The sequence below is a fragment of the Haplochromis burtoni genome, unplaced genomic scaffold, assembly GCF_018398535.1.
Source record: "Haplochromis burtoni strain Fernald_Lab_line unplaced genomic scaffold, NCSU_Asbu1 Contig_81, whole genome shotgun sequence".
Taxonomy (NCBI): domain Eukaryota; kingdom Metazoa; phylum Chordata; class Actinopteri; order Cichliformes; family Cichlidae; genus Haplochromis; species Haplochromis burtoni.
Genome location: NW_024582442.1, coordinates 491080 through 506651, shown reverse-complemented (window position 1 = coordinate 506651; position 15572 = coordinate 491080). Strand labels below are relative to the sequence as shown.

General features: G+C 42.2%; 1 protein-coding gene across 2 annotated transcripts in view; it reads left to right on the top strand.

Annotated features, from left to right (window-relative positions):
- Positions 1–15572, top strand: part of prkcab (protein kinase C, alpha, b) — a 123111-nt gene that overhangs the window by 73309 nt on the left and 34230 nt on the right. For both annotated transcript variants that reach the window (XM_005925396.3, XM_005925397.3), the window contains exons 4-5: positions 9898–10009; positions 11813–11941. In XM_005925396.3, the coding sequence (XP_005925458.1) occupies positions 9898–10009; positions 11813–11941 (241 nt within the window). The remainder of the gene's footprint in view (positions 1–9897; positions 10010–11812; positions 11942–15572) is intronic.

The following is a 15572-nucleotide window of genomic DNA, read 5'->3' as shown; positions in this document are numbered from 1 at the left end:
CTGTTCTGGTAATTTCACTGGTGTGCACCATAAGCCATATGAGACGCTCAAGACTAATAAGTCTTCTCATGGCTTCAGCTACATATCCAACTGCACAATTCATATTAAAGAATCACTGGAAAGTTGCTCTCATTGCTCTCTTTACCATTCCTCACTAATGAGCTTGTTCGCACACTCCCGGTGTGTGTCTGTGTGCCTGCGTGAACGCATGCAGCAGTGCATCCTTTCATGTATGCGAGAACCATGATATACTAATGCTTTTTGATGTTTGAATCTCTAAAAAGACCAGAAAGGCATGTAATCAGAGGAGGCACGCAACAAACGACGCATTGACGAGACGTGTATTATGCTGCCGCTGGAACAGGCAGGCCATGGGGTGAAAACACCCTTACACTCCATCACTTCATATAACATCAGGGAGCTCGGAAATGGCAAAATACTGCAAAATAAAGTCTCCATGAAGCAACCTCGGGGCTAACATTTTTTAAATACAAATATCCTCCAGTATCTGTTTAAAAATTTCCACTTTGGATTGCCTGGCTGTAAATCGGTCTTTAACATAATGCGGCTTACAGAGGGATAGTCTGATAACAATGGTCCGGTAAACACTCAGGAGCTGCAGGTGGAGAGAGAGAGAGATGGGATAGCTCTAATTAAATCAGTGATGGATAGAGGTACCTTTACAAGCATGATTTGAAGACACAGATGAACCCGGAGACAGCAAATGCATGTACAGTTGTCACTGTGAGTCTTCTTTGATGGGTGAAACGTCAGCTGGGAGATAATAAAAGCGGCGACATGATAAAGAGCAACTCATTAGGCTGTTTTTAAATCAGCAGCGCTTTCTAGTTTTCAATGACCTTTGACAAGTTTTGGTTTTTTCCCCCCTTTTATCGCCTGACCTCCTTCTCTCCAAGTCTTATTCTGCTCGTCTCAAGTAGTTTTTCTGCTGTTGATATATCTCGTGTCAGCTCTGCCGCCCTCTGTCCTCTGTCTTCTTTTTCTTTCGTACTGAGTCACGGCTTCATTATTGTTTTTATCAGTGATGACAGATTAGTCCCTGTGATACGATTGATTGCTTGAAGCAAAACCCCACCCAGGACTCGGGTGGCTGTCAGGGTTTGTATCTGTATAGCTAAGTGTGTGCGTGTTTTATGCATGGGTGAATGAGAAAGAGGGATAAAGTCAGTGTGAACTGGTAGACAAGTTACGGTTTGGTGATCGTATTTGACATGGCAGTACTAGGACTGTAAAGAAATCCTAAAAGAACCCATGATGAAGCATATATTTCTCAGTTCAAATCTTTATTCCATTTGTTTTAATATGTGGTATGATTCTGGAGAGTTCTGATGACTCTAGAGGATGTGTAGGAGCACGGGGAACAGGAAGAGGGGGAAACTCAACAATGATGCTCTGACAAAGACGAGGGGATAGACAGGATTATAACACCCTGGAGTGGGAACAAGAGACAGGTGAACGCAATTCAGTCACACAAGCCTAAAGACTGGTCTGCAACTCCATGGCAACCACTAAAGAGAAGGGTGTTTATCCCCACCGTTTGGCAAGTAGGGGTATACACGTTAAGTGGTAACTTAGATTTCAAAAGGCTCAGCTTTTACTTTTAATGCGAATGGTGTCTGTTTACATTTACTCGTTGAGTAGTTGGCGAGTTTTCCCTGAGAAAGTCGCTAGCAACCTGCAAGCAACCAAAGGTACCAAGGGGGTTCTTGATGCAGCACCTTCTCTGCAGCTGGAACATGCTTTTTTCCCCCTTCTAGCGACCAGTTGCCAGCTGTTTTCTTGATCTGTGGGACTGAGACCTCCAGTGAAACTCATGTTTGATTTAGACTTTTGCGATGAATCTTCCAGCGTGACGTCGGCCACATGAGCTATGCAAGCTTCCCACATCATTGTCATTACTATTCGTCACATGAATGGCTGACGTTCATGCTTGTGCTGGTGCACTATGTGTTAATTACCTTGTGGTTGTGTCCTGGTGTTTGGTAAGTGGTGCCAGACATGATAGAAACAAGTAAAATGTTGGGATTTATTTCTCCCCCCCTTTGGGTCCTCGCTTTTTGTCCTTATATTGACGCCATGTTTGCAATTCCTTGGAGGTCCAAGTCGGATTGTGATGTGAGGTTTCAGAGGGGTTTGCAATTACAACATACCTAGTGTGCAGATTTAACACAGAAAAGAAAAAAGTGGCAGGAAATGGACAAATTGACTGTCCTAAACAGGCCAGGCACAACGGTGGGCTGCACTGATGTGACGAGTGGTTACATTTCCAGGGAGGCGGCCGTGAGGTTACAGTGCAGGGTTTCAGAGGGGTTTGTGCATGTAGCTTTAACACAGAAGTATAAATTGCCTCTGGCAGACAATCACAGCAGAGGCAAAGGAACAAAAGCAGCAAGTGAAATCAAAACAAGACACAAGAGAAAACTAATCTTTAAAGTATCACTGAGACATGCAGTCAGAGACAGGGGAACCACAGGAAATACTAGAAACACAAACAAATAGTGAACACATATAACGGAGACAAAATAAATTACACTAAATACATTATAAAAGATAATTCCTGCAAAAGTTTTTCACCCCTTGCCTCTCTGGGCTTCCGTACCTTTTAATCCCAGCTTAAAATGTTTTCTTGTGCCTTTGATTCACTTTGACTGTCACTGTGGATCGTCCCTCTGTGTAAATGCACTGTGTAATTTACAGAGTTTGTCTGGGCATTGTGTACGCCAGCCAGTTCACTAAAGCCCACGGTGGCTTGAATGTGGAAAGTCTCAACTCTTGGCCTGGAGATTTGGTATTACTTTGATGCAACAAACCCGCCCACCCACAAACACACTCGCACACAAACGCCGCTCAACTTTCTCTCTGCCATCGTTCTCCTTTTTTGTCCATGTGTCTCTCTTTGTCTCCACATTGGTAGACGTCTATCTTTTTTTTCCCTTCTATTATTTCTATTTCTACTCATTCTTCTTTTGCGCTGGTTTCTCTCCTTTTTGTTTTTCTGGTGCTCGTACCATCATACACACTCTAACAGACAGATGCGCACACGAACACTGAGGCACACTCATTTTAATGCAGTCACAGAGTGCAATAAGCAGTGTGTGCCCTTCACCATCGCGGGTCAGACTAGCGCCTGTTCAGCCGAAGCTCTGGGCAGTGTTTGTTTGGGCGAGCCTGACAACACTGGTGGTTGTTTTGGGTTCCACTCTACCGGCAGAGAATAACTGATGATTCTCTCAGCTAAAAACAACCCTGCGCAGTCCTTTCTTTCACCTGACCTTGAGCTTGGACGTGTATCTGACTATGAGATTGGCACTCTTTCTTTTATTCTTCTTGTTCCTTTACTTCTAACCAGACTCTCTTCATAGTTGCACAGCACATGCTTAATTTTATTAAACCTCCTTCTCTCTTTCTCTTAGTTTTTTTTTCCTGCCTGCTTTCAATCTATCACTGCATTTTCTCCAGCCCGTTATCACCATAGCAACTGTACAGTTGTTCACTTTGTTACCCCAGGTGCCTTTTTCCAACACGCACACAGGCACTCACACGAGCATGCACATTCTTGCATAATCACAGTATGATTCTGGTCTTTTAATTTAATTGTAGTTTCATTGTTTTTCTCTGTTGGTGTTTTTGAGGGATTTAATTCCCCCCAGTGATGTCTGGGGACCCTTTTGCTGTTATCTAGTGTGTGATTGTGGAGCGCATAAATACAAATAAAGAAAATAAATAAATAAAAAGTAAAACGATTCCTGATGGAGCTTTGCTGACTTAAATCATTAAACCATTTCAGTTCTCCAATCTGTTCGTGTTAAAGCGAAGATCTGACATTCAGTTCCAAAGTTTTGCTTCGAGGAGGTTCGTGCTACTTTTCCCAGTAAGAGACCTGCGACTGCAGCGGAGCGCTGAGATCAGACCTGACAGGATAATGGAGTAGGCTGAGGTCACACCTCCTGTCTGGTGAACTTCCTTAACCTCCACAAAGTGTCTCTCTGTTAACCTGGGCCAGGTGAACCTTAAAGAACCTTTTGCTGTTGGTCCCAATTCTCCTGACAAATTTCCCATGGAAGTACTTTTAACTTTAAATTATATAAACACTTAAAAAAGGTTGCCTGTTGATATCACTGTGTCAGATTAGGCAACATGAAAGTCATACGATTCCTGGCAGAGATTCATGGCTGACTACACGCTGCAGCCATCTGGGACTGAGCTGCATCGGACTGACTTTCTTTTGTTCCATCTGGCAGCACCACCCTTTTTTAGCCTTGCCATGTTTTTTGACAGCTGAGGATTGGGCAGCACAGTGCTGCTGTGTTTAGCACTGTTGCTTTATAGTAAGAAGATCCTAGACTTGTCAGCTGCCTGGGGGGCTTCCTATGTGGAGTTTTGCGTGTTCTCCTTGGGTCTGCTTGGGTTCTCTCTGGGTGCTCTAGCTTCCTTCCACAGTTCAAACACAGACTTGTTAGGCTGCATTCACTCTGAAGGAGAATTGAATTCTGCTGAGACCGCAGAAAGTGAGTGACCTGGCAACGTGGGTCAAGATGGGTAAGACTAACTTTTCTCAACTTCCAGGCAGATACTGTTGATTGACATGTTTAATGGCAGTAAATACATTAGAGGGTTACCCAGGCAACCGTAGTCTAGAATGTCTGCAAGCAAACAGCAGTCGGCTTCAAAGCCCCGAAAAGCGAGTTCCTTCCTCGCTTCCTACATTTGTCTGTATTAGCACTGCAACAGTCTGGCAACCAGCCTCTCACCCCGTGACCACTGGGGTGTGCTACAGCCCCTCAGTGACCCCCAAATTGCATAAAGAGAAGAAGATGGATGGATTGCTTTATGTTCCACAAAATTAGTTACAGTCACACATGTATGCATGTTTATACATACAACTAGAGTTATTTTGGACAGGGTAAATGATGAGGTCATTGTTTAATAACTTTCCAGCACTGTATTTCATAAATTGGTTAGCAGCTTATACTGAAGAGACACTACTGTCATCCTCTGCTGCCACATGTGCTGCAGACAGTGCCGAGAGTGTTGTAAACAATCGAATCTGAGCAGTTCTGCAGAATAAAGTATAGGATATGATTACCCAAAACATCCCGAACTGGAAAAGTGTTTTTTGCCATCCATCCATCCTCTTAACCACTTATCCAGTTCAAGGTCACGGGGTTGCGAGTCCAGATGTCCAAACGCAAGGGGTGGGGTACACCCTGGACAGGTTGCCAGTCTATCCCAAGGCAGTTTGAAATCACCAATCAGCCTAACATGCATTTGGACTGTGGGAGGAAGCTGGAGTACCCGGAGAGAACCCACACAAGCACAGGGAGAACGTGTAGACTTCACACAGAGAGGCCTCAGCCACCCGGTGGATTCTCAACCCAAATCCTCCTGCTGTGAGGCAACCACTGTTCCACCTTAGGTGTGTGGATAGATAGATAGATTATTGTTAGTTATTGTTACTGTTACCTGTTACGCTCTGAGAAACTCAGCAGCAGCAGAAGCATCTTGACTCACCACAGCCAAACCTCCCATTTTTAAGTCCACAGCTCTGTTTGTTAACATTAATGCGGTTCATCTGATAACACCTTTCCTCAGCACAGTCCTGTATTCAAATAACTGAGAGGGTGTTTGAGGCTAAAAGGATGACCTGTCAAATAGGTTTGATACTTTCAGATGTTTTTATTTTGTGCATTATGCAAGCGTGTTTTTGTGAATTTTATTTTCCAGTGCCTGGGCTCTGTGACTAACCTCCTTACGTTTTTGACTGTCTCTTGATGAACTGTGAATCATGTTTTTCATAGCGGCTTCAACAACAATGAAAACTGAGTAGCAGACAAACAAGTCACCTGTAGAACGCCGCTATTGAAAGCTCCAGTCGATGTTGATGTGCATGTTTGCTTCTAAGTGAACAAAGCAAGTACGAATATCTTTCAGTGTTTCTCTCAGCACCCAGCGATGAATGACTTGACACTTTTAAAAGGCCCAGAGGGCCAAAAACCTCTGTGTAAAGAAACAGCTCAGGATTGTTTTAATTCATTATTTGCATCACCAGATGGAAAAGATTAGAACGCGCCAGTTTCATCAGGTAATATTTAGGCAATATTTAATTTTCAGAATTTATACTGGATATAAAATGACACTAATAGAGATTTTGGGAGAGCAAACAAAGAAAAACGGTCCAGTTGAAGCCAGAGAAACAGTTTAACTTTAAAAATAGTGTTATAGACTAACACAGGTGAGATCAGAGCCACCACAGTGTGCTGCTGGTGACTTTTACCACTACATGTGATTTGTTTAGCAGCCTCTGAGTTGACAGACCATGAGAGATGGAAAAAAGCAGCTTGATTCAAAGGTGATGTGGAAACAATGGTCCAGCTGGTGAATAGGGATCCCAAGGCTGAACGGGCCAGTCGAAAAAGCCATGCAGTGCTAACGGCAAAGGTTTCCCTGGGATATTAAGGCTTTGTGCCTCATACTCACATCAAGCAACACGGGCCCTCTGACTCTGGTGGAAAAAATGAAAAACATCCATAACTGTGTGTTCACTCAACCAAACTGTGGATTTTTTTTATTTTTTAAATGTGGCAGCGTGGGCCACAATCAAAAGCTGCCAAGTGTGCTGCCTCTTCAAGTGTTTGTACATTTAAATATTATGCATATTAGTGTTTTTGAAACCTAATCACAACAAAGAAAGAAACAACTTGTTGTTCTTTTTCCTTCTTTTTGTAGATCTGAAACATCTGTACAAGAGAGATCCTGCTAATGGTGTTAGCCATGTTCTATGATTCATGATCGTCTCAAACAGTGTGTAATGTGCAATCGCCTGATTTGCATTGGTTTATACTAGTTGAAAAAAATAATACAAATTAGTCACTTTCGCCAAAAGAAGGTTTTATCTGCACTTCCATCTTCTGTAATGAACATTTGGTGGTGCTTCTTGATGCATGCTCAATCATCCAGGTAAGTAAATCCCCAAAAGTTGATTCTGTTCATCTGGACGTAGCGACGTAGCGTTTTCAGCATTTTCCCCAATCTTATAAACAGATTGGGGAAACCTGCAGTCAGCTGAGACTGAAGAAGTCACTTGGATGAGTGATGCAACATTTTTCCTACTGAAAACACTACTTCCAGATGAACAGAATCAACATTTTGGGATCTGGTGGTGCTGTGGATACTGCTAATGTTGGTATTGGTATTGGTTTTGAGCAGGAAGTCCAGGTGGGTTATGCTACGTACGCTTAATTTATTCTATTCTAACTTCCAGAGAGGTTTTGGGGCAAGTATGTGGTGATTTTGAGATACTGATGGTGTTATGATGTCTTATATCATCATCTTGCTTATTAGAGATCGCCGGGCAGTTCAAAAGAGAGCCAGAAAGAGAGGGAGAGAGAAATTAGTTTGAGCCTGTGCAAGTATTAGATTTTGGTTATGATGTGCATCTGCACTTATCTGTGCGCCTTCACCAGTACATTGTTCGGAATCCAAGGTTACTAAACACATTATGTTTTCACGCCCTGCCTCTTCCTGCAATCCTGAGTTAAAGACTCGGGCTGCAAGTACATGAGAAAAAAATACAATTTTATTACAGCCTTAGCTCCTGAGAAGAGTGGGAGCAAAAGCAAAGAGACAGTGACATAGCGTTAAAGAGAGAAAACCTATAAAAGCTTCAGAAAAAGCAAGAAACTTCCTGGGCTCCCTGTCCACAGATTGCTGGAGAAAGGAGTGAGGAAAAAGCTGGATAAAGACAAAGAAAGGCACAGGAACAGAGAGCAGAGAGATGTGAGCTCTCTTCAGTTGCTGTTTGGGTCCCTGGTGTCTGCAGTTCTCTCAGCAAGTCTCTTTTAGGATAAATTCACTGTTCCAACAATTGAATAATGGAGAGGAAGAAGTGTTCATGCAACAATAAGTAGGTAAAAATGGTCTGCAGAATACCCGAGAGAAAAGACAGTCGGGACACAAGGGGCCTGACAAGGGGCCTGACCAAAACGCCATCTTTTTTTACGTCTTTTTTTTTCCTCACAAGAAAAGCCTCGAAGAAAGGCTGGAGGAAAGGGGTAAAAATAGGCATGCTTACTAAAAGAAGAACATGTTAATTAGACTTTTCTGGAACCCTCACGCCACTGAGTCATTCCCCTGCCAATCACACCCTAACAGCTCCCTCCTCTTTCACACACAGGCTTTCCTCCGCCCTCCCTCTGCTGTCATCTCTCTCGTGCTCTTCTTCTGTCATTTTCTTGTTTATCTGATTTAGCGTGTTTGTGGAGAAAAGGGCATTTTTCAATGATGCGGGCCCACTTACTCAGTCAGTGGCCTGGATAATTACACATCCAGCCACTCTGACACATTTCAGAATGATGGAGGCAATGCTGGTGGGGGTTTATCCACCCTCATTTGCAGGCCTTTAATTATAGCTATGTTTATTTTGTGGTGACTGTGGAAATTAGCTAACCTGGTGAACACATTGGAAGAAATGTTGATTTAACATGTTGCAAAGAAATTCTTAAGCTGCAATCCATGTTTTTCTAAGATTCTTGTGTCATAGTTCAGTGGTCCCAACTTTTTTTTGTGCCACGGACCGGTTTAATGTCTGACAATATTTTCACAGACCGGCCTTTAAGGTGTCGCAGACAAATACAACAAAATAAAATGATACAACCAAGTCAAAATCTGTAGTATTTTGTAAATATAATAATAAATGCGAATTCACTGTGTAATTGTGTAACTTTATTAGCAGCGTCCTCCTGAAATGCGCTAACAACATTGAGAGTAACATCCTCCTTTCTGCCCCTTAATGCTCTCTGGTCGCTATGGTAACGTGTAAATATTTCTTTCAAAATAAGACACACAACTACAACACAGGAAAAGACCCAGGGAAACAGAGTTAGCGATAAAAACCATGAAAACCGTACATTTCACACCCAAGCCTCAACTTTCGCGGCCCGGTACCAAACGACTCACGGACCGGTACGTGGCCTGGAGGCTGAGCGCCGCTGTCATAGTTGATCAGAAACTCCAAGCTTAAAAATTGGCATGTACAATGTATTCAATACTGTTGAGGAAGCTGGTTAACATTGTATCTATCCTAGCATCAGTTACATACAGTACTGTGGCAAAGTCTTGAGCTACCACTGATTTCTTTTTAATTGGGTAGGAAAATGGGGAACTATGTGCAGAGATTTATTGAAACAAGCATACAGTGAAACGCATAAAAGCAAAAAAAGATTTTATACAATTCTAACAAGCTTGAAAGTCGATATTTGATACGACCACCTTTATTCTTTAACACAGCCTGACTTTCTAGTTAGCGTTCTTGTCATTTCCTTAAGTTGTCTTCAGGAATAGTTTTCCAGGCTTCCTTAAGGCCATTCAAAGCTCTTCTTGGGGGTCGGCTGCCTTTTTTCTTTTCTCTGTTAAGATGATCCCATGTGCATCAGTAATGTTGAGATCCAGCATCTGGAGAGACCAATCCACGACTGATATGACTGATGTGTTTTTCTATCCATGTATGCTTTTTACTGCATTGGCAGGGTGTTTGGGATCAAACCATTACAAAGCCTACACTGTGTTTTACAGATGGCTGTGGACTCACCCCTCAGGTCCTGTGGCAGCTCGTTGCTGGATTTGTTCTTGTTTCTTTTTTATGTTTGAATGATTCATGGGTCAGTGTTAAATGGATTAACAAATACAAAAATACTCTGAAAATGGTCGTGGTCAAGGACTGAACTGAAAATAAGTGAAAAAGCAGCCAATGTCCAAAGTAAAACTTTAAACTTTCAAAAACTATTGCTCAAGACCGCTTTGAAAAAGAAAGTCAAAATAAAAAGAAATGAGGTGTGACTCGCTGTAATCACCTTACTGTTTTCTGTCTTTGTTGCCCAGGACCCCAGAAGCAAGCACAAGTTCAAGATTCACACATACGGCAGTCCAACCTTCTGTGACCACTGTGGCTCGCTGCTGTATGGGCTCATCCACCAAGGGATGAAATGTGACAGTGAGTATCACCTTGTTCACATGTGTGCATGTGAGCGTGCAGAGCGCGGCCGTGTCAAACACGCTGTGCCGGTTTACGTCCTAGAGCCGCACCTAATGAGAACAGATGGGAATAGGCTGGTACTGTACTACACTCAGACACATCTGCAGCCCAGGCACAATTCACTATCCTGCCCTGCTGAGTCTTCTGTGTGCTCCCATTCTTTCCACCCACGCTCCTCCTTCAAGTCTTCTTCCTTTTCTTTGCATGTATGACCCCGATCCGGCACCATATTTCCCTCATTTAAAGTCTCCTTTCCCTTCCACTTCTTTCCTTCCTTTCCCCTCCACTGTCCCTGGTATTTTCCCCTGATCACTTACTTCCACACCTCTTTTTCCTTCTCCAACAACAAATTTCTCTTTAGATTCTCCCACTTTTATATCCTTCACTGTACATTTCCTGTTCCCTCCTCCCCCCAAAGCCTCTTCATCCATCACCGTGCCTCATTCTCCCTTCCTCTTGTTCTGTCCATCCATCTGTGGGTCTCTGGTGGTGGCCTCATCACAGATGGTAATGGGAGCACACCAGAACAAATTGATGTGGGGAGGCCATCGCTATTACGAGCTGCTTCCCCATCTCTCGTCTCTCCTTGTCTCCTCTCGGCATGTCAGCCTGACAAGCCTGCCAAGAAGAGGAAGGAAGGGAAGAGAGCAGGAGAGACGGATGGAGGGTTAGAGAGGGGAGGACAAAGTGCAGTATATAGAGGGGAAGAAAGGCTGTAAGAAAGTCAGGTGGCACTCTAGCTCATCCCAGGGCGATAATTTAATAATTAAAAACACATTTCTCGTCGGCCTTTTTGATTCGTGACAAAGAGCATCTTTAATTATTAGAATCCAGCAGCCTTTGCTCATGTTGTAACATGATTCAGCACATTTCCTACAACATCCAACCCACTGCTAGTCCGCTGAACGGTGATCTCATCCGCTCACAGGGATTATAGCACATCCATGTGGTGATTACTTATTGATGTTAAAGTACTAGACAGCACATTTGAGAAAGCAAGCGGTGCTTTTAATTACTGCTTTTAACCACTTGAAACAGGCATTTCTGATTACTCTCTGCAATAAATGTTTTGTCATGTTAGCACAGCATACAGCTCTTTGAGGGGCTCTGTCACTGTGATGCCTAAACACAACATGCTTCAATACTCATACTCATAGAGAAACTAATTAATATTTCAGTGGAAATATTCTGACTTACAGAGCTTACAAAAGGTGTCCAAACTTGAGCCTTGTATAACTGTTTTATCTGAAAGAGCTGCACTGCTTCACAGGCATCCCCTTTGCACTAGTAGAGTAGCTAAGGGCTTTGTCTTTGTCAGTATGTGTCTGAAAGTGACACAACTTACTTTCTTGCCAGCATCTATGTAAGCACAGCAAAGCTTAGGATAAAGTTTAACTTACAGTTATTAAATAATTTTGATCTTTTGCTAACTGGAGTAATTCTGTATATCTTCCTGCGTTGTGGTTCTCCTTCTCGAAAATGTATTATTTTTGTATATTTTCTTCAGGGGCAGAAGATGTTCTTTACATCAGCATCTTCTTTAGTATATGCAAATACAGTAACTCCTCTTACCCTAAACATTTCTGTTATATAAGTATTCAACCTCAAATTCAGCAAGTGTTAAATTAGCATTTAGCAATAGCATGAATTGTTGCATGACTGCACGCATGAGTCAAAAAAAAAAAAAAAGTCAAACACAAAGTCCTTTCCAGATGAAGTCAACCCTCTGTATGTTTGTCTCTGTTTCCTGTCTCTTTCAAGCCTGCGACATGAACGTGCACAAACAGTGTGTGGTCAATGTGCCGAGCCTGTGTGGGACGGACCACACTGAGCGCCGGGGTCGCCTGTTCCTCAAGATAGAGGTCAGCGTAGACAGGCTACACGTCACAGGTTGGTTTAAATTATTGTCTGTAAATCACTTGATTGCACAAAAGTACTCAGTCTCAGAGTTATGTTGGATGTATTCATATTCAATTTTTAACTTTAATCTACCACATGAAAATGTTACAGCATTTTTCTAGATGTAGGGGAAGTTCAATTAGATATACACCATTGCTGTAGGGTTGGGAAGTTTAGTTGGAGCACCTCATGCTTAATTTATGCTACCACGGTTATGTCTGTTTACAGAGGTATTTGCCCACACGGAGCCTATGGAGAGGTGCTTGACATAAATGATGCTCTGTGTGTTGGTCAAATGCTAATTAGTGGACACGTTGGTCGGAACAGGAATGGAAGCAGTAACAGAGCTCACTGGGAATGGGAAAAGCAAGAAAAACAAGACATCAAAGATAAAAAGAAAATACAGCATGAAAAATACAGACAGTGGCTGCAGTGACTGCTTTTCATTGCTTGTTTTCACTTCAGGTCTTTGTGGCTAGCTGATGGATCAACAATAGCACAAGCAACAGTTACCTAGTGACGCTTTGTACCATTTTTTTGACACTACCCCCATTTGACAACAGTGGGCAGTCCGAAGCTGCTCATGACTCCCTGCGCACTTCCACTGTTGAACCATAATTTTCCCATTAGACCTCAGTCACACAGGCCTAAACCAGTTATCAAGTTTGGCAAGGTCACCGGCAGTTTCTAGAGGTTGTGGAAGATCAAACTCTTCAAGACGTATCCTCAGCAGATAGATGATGTATATGAGTGAAGCATAACCAAGAGGTTAGGACAGTGTACAAGAACATCTGTGTGGAATTTGGGTTGGAAGTCTCCATGTCCCAATGGGACACGCCAAACTATTTAAGGACAGCAAAGCGAACATCCTGTGGGACTTAAAAGTTCCTGACGTAAAAAAAAAAACCCCAAAGCTGCTGGCTAACCAACCCGATACAGTGAGAAACATCAGAAGCTGAATAAATGTGGCAAACCCAAGCTGACAGCAACATCATACAGTTGAAGGAACAAGTAGGCTTGGGTAATGCTCTAGCATGCTTCTGGAGCATTACAAGTTTCACTCTTAAGAAGCCAGGATGGATAACTCGCAGACCAAGGCCTTTACCAGAAAAAAAATTGGAAATCCTCCTTGAATGTTTTCTATTTTGGGGGAGAAAATGGGGGAAACAAATTTAAAAAATCCCAATAAATTTAAACTACAATGTGGTAAAATCGTAATGTTACAAACGGCTTGTCCTGGTAAAAGTGAAAGCTGCATATTAGGATATGTTATTGGTACTCAGTATTGGTAAATTGGTAATGCAGAATGTTTTATATTTGATAAATGGGTTTCTGTAAGTTTCTACATCATCAGTGTGACTCTCCAGCCCCTGAAACACCTTTAAAAGCCAGATATAGCAAAAACATATTAAAAATCAAATTTTAACAATTAAAAATTTAGTTTCAAAAAATCTGATGATTCATGCTCCACAGGTTTAAGGTTCCTCATTATTTTGTTATTTGTACTGTTAGATAACTGAGTCGTATGAAACCCATTACTTACTTTCAAAAGTTTATTTCTCAGCTGCTTTCTTTGGGCTGTTTCCCATCTTTTTTTTTTTCTTTTTTAATAAATTTTGAAAAGTTTTGAAAAAGAAAATGATCCACTGCCACTGGGGCGCAATGAATCTTGCCTTCTACGCCACGCTTTGATGTAATCCGCCTTTGAAGGATGCAATCCTTGAACTGGGACACAAATCTTGTCTGCTATTTCCATGGAGAAAAAGTTATTTTGCAATAATTATCTTTATTGTTTTATTACCCAGCCCCAGCTGTAATATAAAGTGTTACCTGATTCCAAATCACACTATTTGACAGAAGGATTTACTTAAAATCAGAATCAGAATCGTGTTTATTGGCCAAGTATATGTGCAGACACATACAGGGAATTTGGTTCCGGTAGATGGTGGCTCTCAAGCACAGCAATGTAAATCACACACACACACACACACACACACACGTGTCTATATACACACATTACACATACGTACACATACATACACAAAGCTGTGTAAACCAACTATAAATAACTAATCTAAACTTATATACATAAAATACAGAAATGAATAAAAACAAGAGGAACTAAATCCTCTTCAATTTTCCAGCCTGTAACTTAATAAAAACTGTGACTTATGTCTAAAAATAATGTAGCGTGCTACTTTGCCAGCATAAAAATCAACTCTTTGCTGCTTTTATAGCCTGCGTGCATGCGTGTGTGTGTGTGTGCGTGTGTTTTCAACACCTCCAAATTATCCTGTCAGTCATAAGCAGCACCTGGAGTGGAGATCTCTCTGGTGTTAAAAACCCTTTGGCAGTGAGAGAAATGACTGCTGGGTCACTTCCACAACCTCTCTCACTGTCACACTCAAGCACACGCACACACATGCAATAGCCGGGCGAGACAGGGGTGGTCAGGGAATATGATTGCTGAGGCCAATAAATAGTTTCTAACTCAGTGCGGCTCAGACAGGAATAACCCGCAGCCACAGCGGGAGCAGAGTGGCAGATGTGATTGACGTGGAAATATATTGCTTTCATAAAAAAGTGTGTGTTCGTTTATAGTGTTCAAAATGGGGGGAAAAATGAGGAATATTCAGCATCAGTCTGACATTGATTGTTCGGTCTGCTTGCAGTGCTTTTCAGTTGTTGTTGTTTTACTTTGCAGTTTATTATTTGGTGTGCTGCACACAACATCCAGCTCTTTTGTGTGTATTACTGCTTTGATCTGGTGCACCGCGCTGACAGCTACATGTCCTCTTTTATGTTCTTGTTTTTCGTCTGTCTGTGAATTTGACTTGTGGGATGGTGACGATGGGCAAACAAGGCAGGCTATTAGCCGTGATGATGACAACAGGGATCTCGTTGACATGGTTACCTCAGTCTTTTTGGCTAGACGGACACTGCTGAAAGTGAACGCGTTTGCAGAGACTGCGGCATAGGTGGCTGCTACCGTGCTGAATTGATAAGCCTTCTTTTTCTTCTGCCTTGCTGTCCTTGATTTTATGCTTACACACGCCACAACACCCACCAGCCTTCCAGTGTTTTTTAAATGTGTTTGTGCTACTTCTCACTGAATGTACCACAGTATGCTCTGCAGCACCTGCTACTGGCATTTGTGGCATTTGATATTTTGATAAAATATAAACTCTGGACTTCTGTGTTTGTTTTCATCATACAGCTGCTCTGTCTGTATTTGTCAGAGCTGCAACATGTGATTATTTCATTAGTCAGTCAGTTAGGTTTGTGCTCAAATCAATCAGACAGAAAAGTCAAGCAGAAAAAGTTGGGACCTGCTATACCTTCTGCAGCTCACATGCTTTAGTTTTTTATTGTTTTTTTAAAGGTTTTATTTTTGGGAAAGTGCATTTAATCTCATTGGCATTGGTGTTACTGTACAGTAGATTAAAGCTATGGATTATTTTCCAGCAATACAATGCATCTGAGGACGGTGGGATTGCACAGCAATACGATGCGGTCTGTCGTGGTGAAGATAGAGCTGAGTGTAAAAGCGAAGGTCTCAATTTACCGGTTGATCTATGTCCCTACCCTCAGCTATGCTCACGAGCTGTGGGTAGGTGGCTTT